This window comes from Dermacentor silvarum, chromosome 9, assembly GCF_013339745.2.
Source record: "Dermacentor silvarum isolate Dsil-2018 chromosome 9, BIME_Dsil_1.4, whole genome shotgun sequence".
Lineage (NCBI taxonomy): Eukaryota > Metazoa > Arthropoda > Arachnida > Ixodida > Ixodidae > Dermacentor > Dermacentor silvarum.
This window is the reverse complement of record NC_051162.1, coordinates 104433295-104448765: the sequence shown is the minus strand read 5'-3', so window position 1 is coordinate 104448765 and position 15471 is coordinate 104433295. Positions and strand designations below refer to the sequence as shown.

Sequence of the window (15471 nt, the reverse complement as noted above, 5' to 3'; positions counted from 1 at the left end):
TTAAGGTCATTTAGTATGGGGTACAACAACGCAAACAAATCTTAACATATACTTGTCATGCAGAAAGGGCACTGCGTATTATTGTCAATGTATCTAACACTGAACACACCGCACCTCTGTTCGATAGGTAGCACATAAGAAACATTCATGACTTGTACATGTATAGACTACTACGGGAGTATTACTTCAGTTTAAAGAAACATAATGTTACGCTAATGGAAATCGCCAACCTGCTTCTCAATGTACCTGCCTATACACCGCCCGCCGGCCCTGAAATATGGAATGTTGTAAGATATAGGACAAATTATAGGAAACAGATGCTTGAAAATAATTTACCGAGGTTATAAATTCTTTAAAAGAAATAGACATTGATAATGAAAAAATGAACCCTCCAGAATTTAAGACTTTTCCACGCTCTTATACATATGTGTTACTATATAAAATGTTGTAGCATATTCCTCCCTCAATAATTTTTCAATAAATCTTCGATATCGCTTAGCTCTGGAAACTGATTTGGAATCCTTACATTGCCTTGTTTTGGGGGCTTCTTTTGAGCATTTTTGGTGCTTTGTAACCACTGCTCGGCCAAGTTTATAGGATGCAGGACCGGTCAAGCCTAAAGAAGGCTTTTTACCTGTCATCCTCAACATTGCATTTCCCTTGTAATGTTAGAATAAATATTTTGATTTGATAAGTGAAGGAAAAGACTAAAGGTCGAAGTCATAGTCATGAGCATGACTAAGGTTTTCGCCTTAAGGTCTCTTAGGTGTAGCTAAAGCGACTCCTGAGGACTCCTGATGACATGAATGTCATGACATGCGTGTCATGTAGGTCATGAAAGAGCCGCCTACGTCTTGGTACTCTCATGGTCGTTTCGTTAACTTGGTAGGCTCCCCGCACACTGCTTCGCATAACATCGATTTCTACAGGGCGTGGCATCTGCCTGCTTTTTTGTACTGTTTTCTTTTAGTTCAATATACCTTACTAACTGACCCAAAATTCTACACTTATAAATGTTATATAAAAACAAATTTTCCGACCTAAAGTATAGTGGCCTCACCCCCAGTATAAAGACGGCACGTAATCAATATGCTGAGGATCCTTGCTTTGTGCACCTGTGCGTCTTTAACTGATCGTTAAAAAGGGGGTATTCGCACTTGAACACCAAAGGACTTGCCTGTGACGAAATGAACTTCACATATTCTGGCTCCTACGTTCGGTACCCACAGCTTGCCGTTCACGGTCGCTCGCTTGATAGCAATTGACCATTTAACTTTGCGCATTTCATTCCATGGAAAACGAAGCATTTTATTGCGGTAGCAATTATATGGACACTCCAGTCGTATTTCTGCCGTCGTCGTCGCCGTCAGGTTCCGTATGAAGTCCAAATGCGATAACCGTCACCGCGCGCCCTACGCTGTATGTGCGAGTGAAAGCGTGCGAGAGGAGCCGGCGATCGCGGCTTGACTTCGCCCGCGCGATAGGGAGGAACGCGGGAAGGAAGCGCGACATCTTCCGTCACGCGTAAGAAACCGGAGGGAGGGGGGCGGCATTCTACTCTGGCTGCAACTGCGTATGTGGCGGCTGCGCGCGGTCGCGCGGCTGTATCTTGAAAGCGATATGCGTTGGGGGATGAGTCTAGGTGCGTCGACGGCAAGTAGCTTTGTGCGTGCTGTGTGTTCTCGGCACTCTGTTTGCGTTGAAGCGATAGACAACAGCAAGAAGGTCCCTTCGCTCGTGGCTGCCGCCGCGTTTCCTCACGCCAGCGTCTTGATAGCGAGTGTCCGCGGTCACCGAGTGTGATGGGTTCATGGTTGTGCGCGCTGACACCATGCTTGTTATATGGAGTTATCAAGCGAATGTTTACAAGTTTATACGACCGGTAAAAGTATTATTCTTACTTCGTATGGGTCTCTGCTAATTTGCTATCGCAATCGTTGCTTCCGCTTTCGTGCGAAACTGCCATTTTTTTTCCTTTCACGGAAGAGTTCACGCACTCTAATGCCGAACAGCAGCCAACCTTAATAACGTTGTAGAAGCGGATTTTCTTTGCGAATAGCGGGAAATTGCCCTGCAGAAATTGCAGGCTAGGTTGAACGCAGTAACCGAATAGTAACCCTCGAATCGGAAGTCGGGTGCAGACCATACCGTCGTTTTGCGATCCACCAGCGGTTTAGTAGATTCTGAAAGGCGCGCGTGCATCCGCGAATACTCTGTAACTTTCGATGACTGATATATAAAAGCCGACGTGCTTGATCGCAGATCCGATTTTCGACGATCGTCGACTTTGCTCGACGCTATCGTCGCGATTGAGTGTGACTTGTTTTGCTGGGCAGAAGTTCGCCCAATAAAGTGTTAAGTTTGGAACTCCCATTTGACTCTGCATCATTCTTCACCGTCACATCTACGTGACAATATTTCTAATAGAGATTTTTCAATGATACTTTGCACACCCAATTCTTAGATATTTGGTTGTGCAATGAACTACCAAAAATGAAGTCGTAAGAGAGGTTTTGATATGATATGGCATGGTCGTGCAGGTGTTAGCAACGCGATCTTGAAGACGTATGACGACGTGTACGCAAGCGCCGATGTCGATATTTTTTGCGGTACTGTTACTTCAAAGGTAAAAAGAAACTGTAGCGACAGGCCTTCATTCATTAATCAAACGTGTTATTTATATCTAAAAGAGCATGCAGATCACTAACTTATTGTTTCAAGCTTAGTTTAGAGCGGGCTGTTTTAGGCCGGACTAGGATGGTTGAAGACTAAATGGTCAACCAACAGTGCGCCGCAGCCGAAGAGCGAGCATCGCGCGCGTCAGAGCTTGTGTCCAGTGGCTGCGTGCTCTTTTTCTCCAGCCGACGCGAACCGACGCGCGCCGAAGCGTGTCGACGCATGCCCGTGGTTGGTCCTTAAGGGGGCCCTCAACCACCTTTCGGGCTTGGTGAAATAACACAGCCCGCAGGTAGCATACGCTGCTGTGAACATCTCAGCCAAATTTTGCTGTCGTACGCGGTGCGTGGAGCTCGCTAGCGGAGCGTGAAGTAACCTTTCTCTCAAACGCTCTCTTTGCAACAGAAGCCACGTTTAAGCCGCGTGGTGCGGTCTACGCTGGTAGTAATCCCTTGAAGTGCATAAATATTGAATCGGTTATATTGAATGTGCATACCAAGTAGACGGATTTTGTCTACGACGGGCATTTGTTTCCCGTTAATATTGATCTGAATGTTGGGCGTATCGCGTTTAGTAGCTGAGACTACTAACAGTTCAGATTGCGCGGACGAGCGCTCGAGGTTCATGAACCCAGCGCTCGTAGCCACTGCATCTTCCACCTCTTGCAGGTACCTTACATGTGGCCATTCGACCTACCCTTCACACATAGAGTAATGCTGTCGGCATATAGAGAATATCGCATATCCGGAATTTGTGGCAGGGTCCTAGCGACAGAAGTCATAGATAAGTTAAATAGGAACGGTGACAGCACAGAGCCCCGAGGTCTGCCAAAGCTACGTAGGTTGTTTGGGGGTTGGGGGGGGGGGGAGGGGGGAGTTTTAGCATTGATACTAATGATAACTGAGCGATTTGTAAGAAACTTTCGGATGTAGTCATGTATTTTCCTACTACAGCCAATAGTGTTCAATTCACGTAAGATAGAGCCATGATCTATGTTGTTGAAGGCGCTGTGCAGATCAAGTCTCAAGATGGCTTGGGTATCTCGACTCCCGGTACGAGTAAGCAGGTCATGCTTGAGCCTGAGCTTGGCACGCTGGCATGAGATTGACTTGCGAAAGCAAATTATCTCTGGCGAGAATTCGACCCATGAGCCTTAGATGGCTCATGGGTCGAAAAATCGAATGTCTGGCGTTATGGCACAAAAATTAATAGATATGGAACCCTGGACCTTTTGTGGGAGCCGAAAGCACGACCTATGGTGTTAATTAGGGCGAATTTAATTGGCCATCAATTTTTTTACAAGAAAGCGTGAAGCCGAGGCGAAGAAGAAGCGTCAGCACTACCTCTGTTATTAATAAGGCAAAAAATCTCATTTAATTAAGATATAGTCAATTAAGGCACTCGAACCAATGAACTTTGGTGGGAGTCTAACCAACTTGGAGATATAGGCGAACCGATCATATCTCGAAGTTGTATTCCAATTGAAATGGTGAAGTCGGAGTCGAAATGGAGTCGAACCCCCGACTTCTGGGGTTAATTGGGGCGATTAAGGCACAGTTACTTATGGCAGAGTTAATTGAGGCACTCGAATCCACGATCTTTAGTGGCGAAAAACAAGTAATAGGAAGTAACAACGCATTCGAATGAAAAGGTTAAGTAATGTGAAGAATGACTCGCGAGCGCGCAGGCTTTCGCCTTCATCCTGTTTCGCGTATGTTAAAATGGCAGTGATTGCCAACTTTTTGACGTGGTATTGTTTGTATATACAATGCTGTCCCAGCAACATTAATAAATCAATTAAATATATTCATTGAGAATGAATTCTCAAGGGGAAAGATACATATCACATACGAACAAGTGAAATTCGAGTCCACACATCGCAAGAAATCGTTGCTTAGACATCCCCATAACCTGTCGGGTGCCTTGGGACACAATTTTTTTAGCACTCTGTTTTCTAGGCTGCTATATAATTCATTTTCCCGCTATGCGATATGCGGTAAGCGCGTTACGGATGTCATTGTCTTTTTGTTACGATCGTCATGCAGCTTACTGTCTAATGTAAAGAAAATGAAAGTATCGCCGTTATTATGACACGGAATCGTGATACATGGCGAGGGTTAGACTAGTGCCACCAACAACATCTTGGTTGTTTCCGTAACATGCATGCTGTATTGCGGTATTGTTATCATTCCTATGAGGAAATGGCAATGGCAATGCCGGCCTTTGTGACTGTTTGCTCAAACGCAATTTTCAACATTGTTAAGTGCCCGGCATTCCCCTTACATGGTTAATTCTGATAGCATCTCTTTTCTCGACCGAGGCTTCCTGACTCGATTTAATGGTCACGCGTTTCCTTGTTCGCTTCCGCGTGCCGACCTCTATAATTCTTCGCTCCTTTCACTACGCCGCAGCTGCAAGTCTTGCAAACACACGACTACAAAACGGACTCGTGATGATGCGTCTGCTGCCATTTCAGAGGTAAATAGAAAATTCTGTGTTCTCTAGGAGATTAATTAGACGAATGTATTGTTATAGCTTAAAGTGGGGCTAGCCTACCGATTATTGTAAACTAGTTGTTGGAACGAATGTTTGTTACTTCGAGCTCATTTTATCCTAAACATTTTGATCATGTACTGTTGGTTACTCTGTGGGCATTAGTTCGCCAAACTGCTGCGTTTGGCGAATTAATGTAGCGACTTCAATGAGTAGCCTTCGACGAAGCATTGCCTTTCTTGTTCAGATATTAAGGTCGCGATTTCTTTTGCCCACCATGGTTGTCGCTATTCGAATAGTGCATAATGGAAAAGCGCTCGTGCGATTTGGGTGTACGTGACAGAACCCTAGATGATCAAAATAAGATTAGATCAATCGTTAAATCAGATGATCAAACCACGACGGCGTTCCTCACAGGCCCAGTGTTGCAGTGGGATGAGAAACCACACGATTAACATCAGGCATTGCCTTATCATAATTATCGTTTTTGCCTTCTTGGACGCAGAAGACAAAGGCTGGCTTAACGAAATTCGCGTACGGAAATTTGGACCTCACAATGGAAGACGAGAAGCTGCCCCCGTATGTTCAATATCATGCCAGTGATGCTTCGGTCACGTTTGCCGATGGAGAGTCAACGTCGTTAAAGACACCACCGAAAAGAGGATGGAAGTCTAGGTGCACAGCGATGGGATTGTTGAAAGTTGCTGTTGCAGTTCTCCTGATCACAACAGTTGTTTTCCTGTCGTTATTCTTTCTTCAACGAGGACAGGTAAGCAAGTATTAATTTTTTCATCATTCTAGACTCTCTTCTATATTTTACCACAGCTGGGTATTAGTATCTGAGACACTATTAGCTATGCAATTGAACGATGTCTGCATAAAAAAAAATGTTTCCCAGGATTTCTTTGAAAGCAGCAAACGTGTTCCTATATAGACTCTAAATGCAGCCAACTGCTTATAGATGATTGCATATAGTGAAAACTACCAGAAACTTCAAATTACAATCTGAGCTTTTTTAAATTAAATTGTCAAAATATTTTGAGCAAATTTTTTTGTATGCATCTGACGTTTTACAGCAAAACTGTTAAGGTCTCAGTCTCTGATGGTCGTGTCCGCGTGTAGAAAAAAACTCTAATTGGTTCGAGCATTTTTGTTTCGCACTTTTAATATTTCAGTCTGAGAAGATTTAACATAAAAGGTATGCGCTGCCGGTGTCTTGTTTTATGACATTTGTTTATGGGCTGTCATTCTCAAAATTCTGAGGAGCTGTATAAACATGGACGTGTAGCACCACCAGCAACGCGCAGAACTGTTGTCGACGGCGGCGGCGTTTTGCCCGCGTCCGCACCGAATGCGCGCGGCGTAGGTGGCATGTTTATGAAGAACGGGCCAACCTTTGCCGTACACCCTATGGCGGTGTACCGTAGCGACCATAAAGCCATGGTTCCTGTGATTACTAAATAAATGAAAACCACCGGATCTTACATATTATCATTCTTTAATAGTTCAAATAACCAATTACACCATCACATCTTAATAGTTATAATTGGAAATACATAATTCCCACCATTGCAGAGTTTCGCTGATCTTCCATCTCCACCCCAGTGGAAGGGCTGACAGTTTTTTATTTTTCCTTTTTTCTCGTTGTTATTTAAAGTTAGCTCCTGTAACGTACCTGTAGACGCAGTTTACTTTGGACTGGAATCTAGCCTTAGGGCTACCACTCGGTTCAAATATTGGGTACGCATTTTTTAAGTTCAGATAATAAAGCTGATTGATTGATTGATTAAAAAGGATTTCAGCAATTGAAGGTAATGCGACCTTATCACTTGTGGAAATGTCTCACAGAGGGCCTTCCCATTCTGGTGGAACAGAGCACTCCTGTGCACAAGAAGTGCATACAGTGCATGTGGATAACACAGTTTAGAAGCAGACGGCAGATCTCACTCATTGTTCGAGTAGACTTAGTCGAATCCTTTATGACATGCCATGGCAAAACGATGGACCCTGATGATGAACCCGCAGTTGCTTTCGGCCGACAAAGGCGCCCGACAACTTGCTCGTAGCGAATATGAGCCGCGATGCCCTATAAAGGAGGAATTAAAGTACTATTCTGGGGTGGTATTCTCAAGAGATCACTGACGGTGATATATGATCTTCGAGAGATTTTGTGTGTCTCTACCTCGATCTCGTTGATTTAGAAGGCCGACAGTATTTATGGCAGAGCACCAGGAACGCTCTCAGATGGAGCGCGAAACGCGGCTGCATTGGTGTAAGATATGGCGGTAAGCAACCTCGCCGCTACCACTTCTCGTGGGAGCAAGGCTGCGTTTCTGATAAGGGTGAGGGCTTCACGCATAAGGCGTCTCTCGACAGCTGGCAAGGTGGTGAAGTATGTTTCTAGTTATCGAACCCCTCAGGCGAGGTTAGGAATGAGTATAGGGGAAAGCAGTGAAACGTTGGTCCCCGGTGGGGGCCGCGGCCTGTGATGTGGAGGACAGCATCATCTAGTGGCGTAGCAGAGAGCCTGACATCTCGGGACAGAACACTGTCATCAGAGGAAGGTTCTGTGCACTTTCACCAATGGAAGCAACTTCTGCTTCAGAGACAGCGATGGCGACGGCGATGATGACGGCGATGAGGAGCATCGATGAGGAGGGCCTGCTTGGTCGGCGTTGTTAAGATGATTTTCTTGGCCGGCCAACGCCCCCGACGGCGACGCCGACACCGGGTTTTCTGAGACGCGGAGCCCTTAAGGCTATCGCGTTAATAAAGAGTTTGCGATTAGGGGGACGCAAGCGTTGGGGCACCCTAGCGCTAGGGGCGACGGTATTGCGCATGCGCAGACTCACCTACGCATGCGCAGTAATGTTGCCCCAAACGCTAGAGGGCCCCAACGCTTGGGTCCCCCTAATCTAAAGCTCTCTAATAACGGAAAGGAAAAGACTCACTAGGTGTAGGGTCCTTGGTCTAGAACTCAACTGGTTCGGGCTTCTCTCTGGGCCTGATCTAGATAAAGCTGTTGGCCCCTCCAGATCACAGTCCCCGAGTCGCGTCTCCCATGGGAACGAGAAGTTTGAGGTTAGTGTGAAGCGTGAGTTCATTGTGTGAAGGCGCCTCCCGCATTCTCATGTTGTATGTCTCAGTATCAGTAGAACCTCGCACCTGTGCTGTGGCTCCGCCGATGCGATCTTGCTCTGTCGAAGTAGGGTTATACAAGCGTTAGTTTGAATCCAGTGCCATTCCCTTCCCATGTGAGCTTAGGGTTGAGGGAAGCGAGTGTTCGTCGGCCCCTGGAGGGCAAGAATCTCCCTTGGGGTGACCAGTGATGCGTTGGTTTGAGGGGATCCGAGGGTCGACTCCGCCGCTTGGTTGTTTGCTTCAGTCGTGGGGAGTGTGTCGCCTCACTTCCCTCCAGACCTTCATGCACTGCACACTAAGTGATCCTGTGGTGCAGTGGGCGGGGTTTTCTTAGCAGTCTTGCTACCTGCAGTGGGCAGGACCCCCTTGAAGGTAGGTACTGCACGCCGCTTTGGAGTCAATTAGCACGTGTGCGGGCATTTCTTTTCGGTCTGCATTGTTCATGGCTATTGCGATGGCTACCGCCTCATTGGACAAATTATAATTTAAGAGCAAGTACTTCGCAGGTGACCGATGTCAATTTTCAAGTCAAGTGATAATCGGTAGGTTCTTTTAAGGTGCGGAGAACATGTCAGGTAAATATATAACAGATATATGCCATGGATCACATTCCCGACTCGCCCGATCTCTATGTGTGAGAAAAAAAATCGTATTGCTCAAAGCGACGCTATCTTATGTATGATGGTGCCTTTTCATCTTTCTTTGCTATCACATCCCACCTTGTGTATTTGGATTGGTCATGAATCCAATGAAGATCAAAGCATGTGTGGAGCTGCCAGAAGGGATGCTCATCCAACGCTTTTTCTTTTGCAGCCCACTCCGAATGCAGAGTACCTAAAATTTACTGGTAAGCTTTTTATTTTTGTTTTAATGAAGCTTTTGTATAATTGAGGGTGAGACATGGTGCCCAGAAAACATAAAAGCAAGTTTGTCGGTTGTATAAAATGAACTGCACAGGTGTATTCAAAAAGCGAGAACGGTCGTAAACGTTTCCCTGGTCATTATATTTGCGCCCCGAAAACAGGTCCCTTGCAGTATGCAGGCGACAAGAAAGCAATGGGGACAAATATATCCATGGAAGAAATGCTTTTTTTTATTCGTGGCTGAATATTCAGTAGATTGCAACTTGTTAACAAAACAAAACTAAATTATGGGGTTTCCCGTGCCCAAATCAATTTATGATTATGACGCACACCATAGTGGGTGGCTCCAGATCGATTTTAGCCACCTGATGTTCTTTAACGTGCAGCCAATGCACGGTACACGGGCGTTTGTGAATTGCGCCCCCAGCTGAATGCCGCCGCCGTAGACGGGATTCGGTCGTGCGCCATCGGGCTTAGCAGCACAGCGACCAAAACTATTACGCTACCACGGCGGGTAGGTGGTAACTTGTGCGTAAAACAAAATGGTGATCAGAGTTATCGGAGGAATGACATGCGCCACGGGGAAACAGAACATAAGTTCAGATTGCTCTTACAAGCAGCATGGCAATAAAAAATGAATTTATGGGGACAAATTCATAACCACGCCACCGGCACTTGATTTGATGTGACTAAATATAGAAGCGAGTGTGGACAGGCGCATTTTTTCACATGGAAAAAGTGTTATAAAAATAGGTTTCTAGTATCTCGCAGGCCTACTGAGAGATATATATTTTCCTGGGTACAAAACTATTATTAGAAACTTCTCTTTTTGCCTTTAAAATGCAATGACACTTCTTTGTTAACCTTGGCTCACTTTGCTGAAATTGTGTATCTGCGTCTACGATACGACATGGGCACATAGGTGGAACCAAAATTACTCGTTCACCGAACCTGAATGCCTCGCCCTCGTTTGTGCAGTGGGTAAACTTCGCCCATAATTGTATGGACGGCCTTTCGTGGTTACCACCAATCACCACCCCGCAGGGGCGTCTGCGTAAGTAGGCGTTTGGTGTGTTGCGACACCACGTACCCGAGCGCATGAGGGTTGGACCCTCCCGCGTGTAGCCGTGCGCGGCTTAGCCGTGTCCGGGGAAAAGGGGATCCTGGGGGTTGAGCCAATGCTGAGTGATTGGACCTTTATGGCCCCTTGGCGGAGGCAACACGCCTCTTTGGCCTCTGCTTCACGTAGACAGCACTCCTGGGCTGACCCACCCAGGGGCAATCGGCTGGTCGCCTTTTCCTATCCCCCTCTACGATCTTTTTCTTCTCTGTTTTTCTGTCCTCACTGTCCTGTCACCTCTTCTCTTCTGTTACTTCCTCACTTTTCATAGGCGGCTTGGGTTAACCTTGTGTAGGTGCCCTCTCTTGGGTTTATATGTAAGGTTATAGCGGCAATGTACGGCTGGCGCCTGCAGCCTTACACGTGAAGTGCTGCAGCGTCCCCTTGTTGGACTCCGTGGTGGGTGGCTGCCATTGCTGCCGAAGCACACCAAATTGTTATGGGAACACCCGCTTTTCCTCGGCTTCTTGATCGTCTCCCTCAGAAGAGGGGACGCACCGATGAGATTTTGAATTTGTTCACCCGGCCTAAAGCCATTTTCCCACGGTATCAAGTAGTACATAGTGAAAGAACTGAAAGACTAGCGAGAACCATATCCCCATTTGTAGTTGTGAAAACCTTGACCAACACGCTAGGCCCTAGCTACAAAATCACCAAAATGCCAAGCGGGGACCTTCTGCTTGAGCTACGTGATAAGGAGCAACACAACAGACTCGGCAAGCTTGTTAGTTTTGGTGATGTCCCAGTTACCGTTTCACCGCATCGGTCCATGAACACAGTACGAGGGGTAGTATCTGAAGCAGACCTCATCGACCTGTATGAAACCGAGTTGTTGGAAGGACGGAAGGAGCAAAACGTCACGAATGTGCAGCGCATCGTTATGAGACGGGGCAACAAAGAAATTCCCACGAAACACCTCATACTTACCTTTGAATTAAGCGTCTTGCCACAAAGCATTGAAACAGGCTACACAAAGATAGCATAAGACCATATACCCCAAATCGTAGGCGATGCTACCAATGCCAAAGAGTCGGCCATGGCTCGCAGAGCTGCCGTGGTCGACTCACCTGTGCCAAGTGTGGAGTACAAGGCCATGCCTCACACAATTGCGAGGCCACACCTCGCTGCGTTAATTGCGATGGTGACCATCCAGCGTACTCGCGGTCTTGTCCAAGCTGGAAAAAGGAAAAAAAAATTAACACTGAAAGTCCGTGAAAACGTATCATTCAGGGAAGCACGCAAAAGGTGCTCACCATTCCACACGACCACTTATGCTGATGCGGCGCGCCAAGGGGCAGCGTCGCAGCGGCTACTGCCACCTGCCCAGCCCGCGCGCAGCGATCTGTCGCTTGTGGCTCCTGCCCCCAGGGTGGAAGGAGCTAAGTCCACTCCACCCAGCCAGCAAACAGGCCCGGTTACCTCAGGGTTTCCGGCACCGCAACAGTCCTCGGTGGCAGCCTGCGCTACGCGTAGTGAACCCGCAGGCCCGCCAGCAGCTCCCACGGTGGGTGCAGTCAAGGCTGCCTCACTCTCACCGGCCCCTGCTAGCGCTGGCAACAGCCGGCGCAGCTCAGGCCCAAAGGCAGCCCCATCAACCTCCGGGCTGGTGGGCGCAAATGTCTCGTCCTTCGCGGCGAGACTTTCTCGCGAAACTTCTCGCTCGCAAGAGCGCGTGTCCGGCGCCTCACAAGAGGCAATGGACACTACACCCATCCCGACGGCGCAACAAGCGCCTAAGGAGCGGCGAGGCTCCCTCGACCGCTTCAGAAAGGACAAATACCGAGTTACGGGGCATGGAAAAGGCTCTGTAATCTAAAGCAACATTTCCTTTTTTTAGTACACACAACACCAATTTACTTTCATTATGGATACACAAATCATAGAATTGAACGTCAGAGGCCTTCTTAAAAACCTCGACGATGTCCAAGAACTTCTTTACCATCACAATCCAAAAGTGCTGTGTGTACAGGAAACACACTTAAAATCGAAACATACGAACTTTCTCCTACAGTATGTTACGTTTCGTAAAGATCGCGATGATGCCGTCGCATCATCAGGCGGTGTTGCCATTGTAATCCACCAAAGCATAGCATGTCAACGTTTGCAGCTACAAACTGCCCCTTGAAGCAGTGGCCGTTCGACTTGTTCTTCTAAGCAAACTCATCACCATCTGCTCACTTTACATACCCCCACATTACCACTTACATAAACATGAATTTCAGTCCTTTATAGACGAATTGCCAGAACCCTATCTTGTTCTTGGCGATTTCAATGCACACAGCAGTCTGTGGGGCGACTCTCGTATCGATGCGAGAGGTCGTCTTGTTGAACAATTTCTTTTCTCCTCTGGCGCGTGTCTCCTGAACAAGAAGGAGCCTACATTTTACTGTCTCGCAAACAGAACCTTTTCTTCTATTGATCTTAGCATAGCTTCCCCGTCTCTATTATCTGAACTTAAATGGGAAGTTACCAAAAATCCTTACGGGAGCGATCACTTCCCAATACTACTGCGAACAACCAAAACTGAGCCTTAACCACAAGCCCCTCGATGGAAGATTGATACAGCCGATTGGGAGAAATTTCGAACTCTTGCTAGTAGTATATCCTGGGCCTACATGTCTTCATTAGGAATTGATGCTGCTGTGGAATATTTTACTTCCTTCATAATTGATGCCGCTTCTAAATGCATATCCGAAATAAGTGGTGCGGCATGCAAACGCCGTGTCCCATGGTGGAACGACGAATGTAGGAACGTTCGTAGGAAACAGAACAAAGCGTGGGGGTTGCTACGCGATTCTCCTACTGCGGAGAATCTTATCAATTTTAAGAAGATAAATTCACAAGGCAGGAGAACGCACCGACAGGCCAGGAGAGAGAGTTGGCAGAAGTTCTTATCAGGTATACACTCGTATACAGATGAGGCCAAAGTCTGGAACAGGGTTAACAAGGTGAGAGGACGACAAACATATTCACTCCCTTTGGTAAACACTCAGGGCGACAGCTTGGAAGACCAAGCGAACCACCTGGGTGCACATTTTGAACATGTGTCCAGTTCATCGCACTATTCTCCAGAATTTACAAAATACAAAGCAGCAATAGAAAAACAAAAACTTAGACCGAAAGAGCACCGGGAACGAGCCTTATAACTTACCTTTCTCTTTAGCAGAGCTTCATGCATCACTCGCCTGTTGCAACCAATCTGCCCCAGGCTCTGACCGCATATTATATCAAATGATGAAGAACCTGCCCTCTGAAACGAAGAAAACCCTTGTCTGTCTGTATAACTCTATATGGACTTCCGGCGAGATCCCCTCTGCCTGGAAAGAGGCCATAGTGATCCCTATCCTGAAGGAGGGGAAGGATCCATCGTCTGTATCGAGTTATCGGCCGATAGCGCTAACAAGCTGTCTCTGCAAAGTCTTCGAAAAAATGATAAACCGTCGCCTATTACATTTCCTAGAATCAAACAAACTGTTTGACCCATACCAGTGCGGCTTTCGCGAGGGTCGATGCACCACTGACCATTTGATACGTATTGAGGCGCAGATACGCGAAGGTTTTGTTCACAAACAGTTCTTCCTGTCTGTATTCTTAGACATGGAAAAGGCCTATGACACCACAGGGCGGTTTGGCATACTGAGAGACCTCTCCCACTTTGGTATACGTGGTAATATGTTAAATGTGATTGAGAGTTATCTGCTGAATCGCACATTCCGTGTTCGAGTTGGCAATGTTTTATCACGACCTTTTGTGCAGGAAACTGGTGTACCCCAAGGAGGCGTGCTCAGTTGCACACTCTTTAGCGTTAAGATGAACACGCTTCGTGCTTCGTTACCACCAGCTATTTTTTATTCCATCTAGGTGGACGATGTACAGATAGGCTTCGAAGTCCTGTAACCTCGCAGTGTGCGAGAGACAGGTACAGCAGGGGCTGAACAATGTGTCCAAGTGGGCAGACGAAAACGGGCTCAAAGTAAACCCCCACAAAAGTTCTTTTCACCAGGAAGAAAGGTCTCGTTGCAGATCCCACTATCAAAATGTATCTACAACAAATACCTATAAACAAAGAACACAAATTCTTAGGCATCATACTTGACTCGAAGCTTACTTTTATTAACCACATCAAACATCTCAAGGCGAAATGTCTAAAAACAATGAACTTACTGAAAATTTTATCTCACACATCGTGGGGCAGCGACAGGAAGTGTTTACTGAATCTTCACAAGAGCCTCATTCGGTCACGTTTGGACTATGGTGCCGTAGTATATCACTCCGCCGCCCCGAGCGCGCTAAAATGCTAGATCCTGTCCACCATCTAGGTATCCGCTTGGCCACTGGCGCATTCAGAACAAGCCCCGTCGAAAGTTTATACGTAGAATCAAATGAGTGGTCACTCCATCTACAGAGAACATACATCAGCTTCACCTATTTCCTCAAAGTACACTCCGATCGTGAACATCCTTGTTCTACAACCCTTAATGAATTGAAGTGTGCAACGCTTTTCTATAATCGACCTTCTATGAGGCGGCCTTTCTCACTGCGTGTAAGAGAACTTAGCGAAGAGATGGATGTCCCACTTCTAGAACATCGCCTAATGCCTCCAGCTAAGCTGTCACCGCCCTGGGAGTGGCAGGTGATAGAATGTGATCTATCCTTTGTAGAGGTCACAAAGCACGCTCCCGAGCTCGAAATTGCAATGCAATTCCGCGAACTTCAATCGAAGTACTCGTGTTCGGAATTCTACACCGACGCATCCAAGTCCCATGCGGGCATATCTTACGCTGCTGTTGGCCTCTCTTTTTCGAAATCTGACGTAATGAACCCCCTAACGAGTATCTTCACAGCAGGAGCCTACGCAGTACTGTCTGCGGTGAAACATATAAAGAAATTAAAACTAGAAAAAGCAATAATATTCACAGACTCGTTAAGTCTTGTAAAAGCGCTAACATCTTTACAAAAGCATAAGAATCCTGTTTTTATTGAGCTATACTCACTCTTGTGTAACATTTACCTATCTCATTGACATGTAATAATATGCTCGGTTCCCGGCCATAGAGGAATCGAGGGTAATGTGCTTACCGACGAAATCGCCAAATCAACAGCATCGCAAGGTATTGGTCTTCGCGCTGCTGTCCCTGCTACTGATCTGAAGCCTTTCCTACGAAACAAACTGCGAAG

General features: G+C 46.6%; 2 protein-coding genes across 3 annotated transcripts in view; both read left to right on the top strand.

Annotated features, from left to right (window-relative positions):
- LOC119463475 (uncharacterized) overlaps positions 1-15471 on the top strand; it is a 562544-nt gene that overhangs the window by 96407 nt on the left and 450666 nt on the right. The gene's annotated exons all lie outside the window — the stretch shown is intronic.
- The window catches only part of LOC119463482 (uncharacterized), a 179123-nt gene that overhangs the window by 14444 nt on the left and 149208 nt on the right, over positions 1-15471 (top strand). For both annotated transcript variants that reach the window (XM_049656664.1, XM_049656663.1), the window contains exons 4-5: positions 5675-5938; positions 9124-9157. In XM_049656664.1, coding sequence (XP_049512621.1) covers positions 5726-5938; positions 9124-9157 — 247 coding nt within the window. In that variant the 5' untranslated portion in view covers positions 5675-5725. The remainder of the gene's footprint in view (positions 1-5674; positions 5939-9123; positions 9158-15471) is intronic.